The 5,978-nt window shown below is 36.5% G+C and overlaps 1 protein-coding gene across 3 annotated transcripts in view; it reads right to left on the bottom strand.

Annotated features, from left to right (window-relative positions):
- Positions 1–4,772, bottom strand: part of LOC107588826 (GDP-Man:Man(3)GlcNAc(2)-PP-Dol alpha-1,2-mannosyltransferase-like) — a 10,825-nt gene extending 6,053 nt beyond the window's left edge. For 2 of the 3 annotated variants that reach the window (XM_016277051.1, XM_016277050.1), the window contains exons 1-3: positions 4,667–4,772; positions 3,923–4,144; positions 2,315–2,686 (exon numbers count right to left, since the gene is read on the bottom strand). In XM_016277051.1, the coding sequence (XP_016132537.1) occupies positions 2,315–2,686; positions 3,923–4,144; positions 4,667–4,713 (641 nt within the window). In that variant the 5' untranslated portion in view covers positions 4,714–4,772. The remainder of the gene's footprint in view (positions 1–2,314; positions 2,687–3,922; positions 4,145–4,666) is intronic. The other variant, XM_016277052.1, reaches the window with a different exon arrangement.
- Between the last annotated feature and the right edge of the window lie 1,206 nt (positions 4,773–5,978).

The following is a 5,978-nucleotide window of genomic DNA, read 5'->3' as shown; positions in this document are numbered from 1 at the left end:
TGATTTGAAATACAAATCTTTTGTAAACATTATCCACCTTATTCTTTAACGTGGAAGTAAGCCTATGGGCGAGACCTCCGGTTCATCAGCCGAAATAACGAGAAGAATTACAGCGTGCAGTAAACGGTAAAACTGTTTGCACTAGCACTCTGGGTAACCTAGCAAACCGCATAGCAACACATTAGCAACCAGTGTGTTCATAATTTAGATAATACATTAAAATAACATGGTAAGACACATCAATTTGCTATTTCAGGCAGCAAAACGAGCGGTTTTGTAGTTAAAAATAGCTGGAAGCGAATGAGACCGGAAGCAAGAAAACCCATCAAATTTACAAATGGCCACACCCATTTTTACGGGGAAAATAAGGTGGATAAATGTCTTTACTTTTGCTTTTGATCAATATAAGGAATCCCTGCTAAATAAAAGTATGCATTTATTCATTCAAAAAGGTATACTGACCCCAAACGTTTGAACCGTAGTGTATGTAAATATAATTATACACATTCATGCAACATACATAACATCTGGAAAACATACTGCAAGAGATGTATTTATGAGACAAAAAATGCTTATCAGAAAGCTAATGCTAATAATGGTTCAAGACAACATGAAGCGCCATTTAGAAGACATTTTACTTCTGTAATGTGACATATTGTTTGAGTGAAAAAGAATATTTAACAAAAAATAACCTGATAAAATATTTTAGTGGTTGGCATGATTACAAAAATGTATAATCATAACAATGGATATGAAGTTTTAAGATTTTATTACTATGACTTTTTATGACTTTTTTTCCAGGACTAGAAATCCCACTTTCAAATTAAGCTTCCTCATATATCCAGGTTTTTCAAGTGGGATTTAAATGTTAAAAAAAAAATGCTGAGGGGGTGAGTTAAAATACAAAACACCATTTTTTTATATATTTTATTTTGTCTAATTAAATTATTAAATTATATTGAAGCCCTGTTTATGTTGGTTTAGAACTACTGCACCAATTCATTATGCACAATAAGACCAAAACTATATTCATTAAGTAAATATGGTCCGTTCTGAACTACAATTGAGTCATTATGGAGTTCTCTGCATCAGCCACAAAACTAAGCTTTTAAGTGACTAATCATTAGAGCTGCACGATTCTGGATAAATTGAGAATTCTGAACTAAACAAAATAATGTGTGAAAAAATATTAATTGCTGTCTATTTAAAAATGTTTAATTAATTTGAATGAATTCTTAAACATTTTAATATATAACCTAATGTATGTATTTAAAATATAATATATTAAATAGACCCATTTTAATATTAAAATGGTGAAAAAGTGGTTTAAATTAATGATTCAATGACTCAAATACTTCACTTGTTTCATTACTGGATGAATCAGCGTTTTTGAACGAATCTCTTGAATCAATGATTCAATGACAAATACATTTTTAAACAATCACTTGTCGCCACCTAGTGGCGAAACGATGCAATCAACACAAATGTTATTTGAAGCACCAATTACTTTCAAAAGAAGCCTTGCTCTATTTTGAGCACGACCATATACATCAATATTTATATTTGAACTAAAAATGTATATCCGAACTATAAACTTTCATCCCAGTATTTCTGTGATAACATGAATTAAATAATACTAGCGTAGCGGAATTCTTTTAATTTGCATTGATTGCACTGATCTCACTTTAATACATTTATCTTACATACATCTTTTGAATGTAATCTTTAATCAGTACTCAATAAGTATTCAATGGTAACCAATAGAGTGAATGAGGTCTTCTCAGAGAAGTTGTGTACCAGGAACGAACAAGCTTTGAGAATAACCAGACATCAACATTTTAGCAAGTGGTACCATGGGGTGATGTAATACAGCCATTTCATTGATTAGATGAGGGATTTTGAAATGTATACTTTTGACTATAAAAACTGGGCTGTGATCTCTTTTGCTCACAGCTTCAACTGTGTGTCAAACAGATCACTTCTCTGCAGAGAATTAAAGCAAGACAAAGACAAAACTCTGTTTAGTTTTTCATTCTCAGTCTTCACAATTATTTTATCACTATATTAAGTCAGAATTTCCATGACACCGTGTAGCTGAAAAGACTGTTTGTGAAGCTATTTCTTACCTAGTAACTGCTCACGCTCTCTCTCTCTCAGTTTTTCCAAAGGTTTTATAGACACGGGCGAATCATTGCCATTTAGAAATCAGATCACGTGGGTGTCTGAATCGAGATCGCAATCTTTTAACGATTAATCGTGCAGCTCTACTGCTAAACATTCAACTTTTACATTTAATTTGACTTTCTTGACTAACCTTGGGTTTCTTTCTCGAACCACTGACAGCATATCAGTGCTGATGGTTGGGTAGTGCACATAGCTTCCCACATGACAGCCACCCAGATAACAGAACACAGGTAGAGTGAAGGCATAGCCCATTGAGTCAATGTAGAGGTCTGGAACAAACTCAGTCAAGGCCTCCCAACCCAAGAAGATGGAGCCCACGCTCTGCCCCAGAAGGGTGAAGTGTGGGTAAAGTTTGGCCTCCACCAGGAGACGATGTTTCAGGAACACAAACTTAACGGCACGAGGGAGTCTGATGTTGAAGCGCCGCCACGCTCCATCTAAAATCTCTTCTGCTGTCACGCCCTGATCACCCGTGTAAACCACGAAGGAAACATCTTGGTACCTACGTAAATACAGGGGATTAAATAGGGTATGAATTCAGAATTTTTGTTATGTTCATTATTTTGTTAATTTCATGCTGAAGCCCAGCCCTGCTGATTTAAGCATTCAAGAGTTCAGTCAAACACAGAAATTAAAGGGGTCATATGAACGCTGTCGACCGGCTTACGTCACTTCCTAGTACACACTGTCGGTGACAATGCAACCCTTTAAATGGTACTGGGAAATAGTTCGCGCAAAATCATCCCAGTACTTTAGTACCATATATTTAGTTCTGGAACTAAAGCGGTGCGAAAGGGCCTATTGTAGTCTTCTCTACCAGGATCAGGAAACAGTACTCCATAAAATGCGCTGCACACATTTGTGTTGAACTGTTCTGGAACAGTGTTGTAAATACAACTTAACTACTGATTTCTAGTCGTGTCCTCTTTTGGAAGGCCAAACAAAGTAGTTTCGCTTTCACAACGAAGCACACAGCGCCTTCACAACATGGCGGCGGCAACAACAATACTACAGCGAGAATAACATTTAACAAACTTTTTACATTTGGGCAAATCTTCCCACATCGTGACGTAGACATGTGGGGGCGTGTTAGAACGAGCCGTTTTAGGTAGGTGTGGTTGACTCTTAACTTTTATAAAGAATATCTCTTTGGATTTGAGACTTTAGTCTTTGCAACTTTACAGATCTTCTTTATGCACCAAGAGCTTGTAACACTCCAAAGAGAAAGGAAAAATTGAAATCGCATCATATGACCCCTTTAATACATTTATATGCCATGCTTACTTCACTGTCCTCGGCAAATTCAAATTATAAGACTAGCTTTTAAATTAAAGTATGCCTAGTGATTCAACTACTGTAGCCAAGTAACAGTCCGTTTAATAGGTTCTAGTCATGCTGATAACATTGTAGTTAGGCATGATCATTTTACAATAGATTTTACAATACGTCTTCTGGCTACTTAATACTTGCCAGTCATTATTAATTATATGGAATAATTATGTAAATATTTTGTATGACCTTTTTAGTGACTAAAATCAATAACTTGAAAATAGTCATCAAGCTTAAGAAATATACACATAACACAATTTTAATATAGTATAAAATGTTTTACATTTTGGATTACTGTTTATTATCTGTATTATTTAGATTTTTTGCATGCATTCACTTCCTATTTGTCACTGACCCATAAATGTCTGGCCAAATAAATGGCAGACTCTTAAGAGCTGAAATATCTGACCTGTTTTGAAGAGAACGTAAAGCACACCACAGCACTCTCTCTCCTCCTCCTCCTGCATTGCAGTATGGGTGGAAGAAGGCCACGGCGGGACAGCCGTCCTGAGCTCTCCTGCTCTTCCTCTTCATCTGCAGCCAGGTTCTCACTCCCATGATGAAGAGGAAGAGGATGGCTGTCAGGACAAGACTCAGATAGAAACATGGCAACAGCAGTGACCACAGTAACCTGTGGAAGGCAAAAACCACATACAATAATACAGCTTTCTAATTAATATCACTTTTCATACAATGTTTCATATCAAAATACATAATCAACTATAAATAGGCCTTAAAAGTCAATCTCACAACTCATTCTAAATGTACAATGTTACAGCTTTTCTTGTAATATTTTAACAAGTTCTATGTCTTCTCCTCTAATTATTTTATTTTATACTTATATATGAATCAGTATGAGACAAATGAATGATACATATGAATAGCTTGTTTCCTTCAACATGAACAGAAATTATATTGGCTCCAATTTCACTTGGGAATGTCTGAAGTATTAAAATAATACAAAGCTGCAGATTAATATACATACATGTTTTTAAAAAAAATACATTGATTCTTTCATTTATTCATCAAAACAGAAAATGAACTGAGCACGTAATTTTATTAAACATTCGTCCTGTAGCAACAAGAGTTCGGAGGAGTTATCAGGCATTGGCTTTAAAATCTACACAATGAATAAATAATGTACAATGTTTACCTGATTAAATCGCACAGACAGAAAGACAGGTGATCGTGCGCCGACATCTTCCTCAAAGATGACAACACAACGCGTCTCTCGACACAACCCGGAAGCGCTTACCACTGGTCGGATGTTGATTTCTTCTTCTTCTTCTTCTTCTTTTTGTTCAATGGTCGTTCACTCCTTAGGAGTATTACCGCCACCTACTGTATATCTTGCGCACATGGGTGAAGAATCTGTACTGACAAAAATAAAATAAAATTGTAATGCCCCACCCACCCCAGAGGATCTGAGCCCAAGCTTCAGCTGGCGCTGCGTGTTCAGCTCCTCCAGCTTCCACACTGTGCTCCTCAACCTCCGAGATGGGCAGAAGCATCAATGCCCCACCCACCCCAGAGGATCAGAGCCCAAGCTTCAGCTGGCGCTACGTGTTCAGCTCCTCCAGCTTCCACACTGTGCTCCTCAACCTCCGAGATGATCCTCATCCTCAAACACTAAATCCTGTGGCTAAATCCTGTGAGCTCTAAAAATGTTAAAACCACCTTAAACATCTGACTATAACTCAAACCCTTTCCCAGAAGGTCCACGACACTCACTGGTCTGTTCCTTATATTGCTAAAAAGACTGTTACGCTGATCTTCATATTTACGACATTTAAAGAGCACAATGCTCTACTGTACACACATACCATTTTCATGCTTCCCCATTAATGCAAGTGTTGAATTTAGTCCTGTGTGACCCATCCTTAATCTAGAAATCATTACTTCTTCCTTTCTGTGTCTTCCGTAAAACTGTTCTTTTTTCCCTACTGATTTCACAATATTATAATACCATGCACCTACCTGTGCTGCTATTTTCCCATCTTTGTTGCTATATTTTATTATTTCCCCTATTAATTACTGATTTTATCTAATTTCTTCCCAGAGGTACCTTAACATCCACCAAGTTTTTCTTTAAAGCTTCTTTTGCTAACTTATCCGCTGTTTCATTTCCTACTATCCCGATATGTGCCGGTACCTAACAAAAGTATACGATTATATCCTCTATTTTCTGTCTGTACAGTAATGTATACATTTCCACTAGCAGGTCTTCTCTATCAGTTTTTGTCGACAATATACTTTTAAGAGCTGATGAAGAATCTGAGCAAATTACAGTCTGAGTCCTATTTGGCTTAATCTGTTCTACCAACTGCAATCCTACTATTATAGCAGTTAATTCTGTAGAATATACGGACAATTTGTCACTTAACCTTAAACTTATTTTCTTCTTAAATCTTGGAATGTACACTCCTATGCCCACTTTTTGTTTGATTGGGTCTTTAGACCCATCT

This window comes from Sinocyclocheilus grahami, unplaced genomic scaffold (assembly GCF_001515645.1).
Source record: "Sinocyclocheilus grahami isolate Dianchi unplaced genomic scaffold, SAMN03320097.WGS_v1.1 scaffold108.1, whole genome shotgun sequence".
In the NCBI taxonomy this organism is placed as follows: domain Eukaryota; kingdom Metazoa; phylum Chordata; class Actinopteri; order Cypriniformes; family Cyprinidae; genus Sinocyclocheilus; species Sinocyclocheilus grahami.
This window is presented reverse-complemented; position numbering and strand designations above follow the sequence as displayed.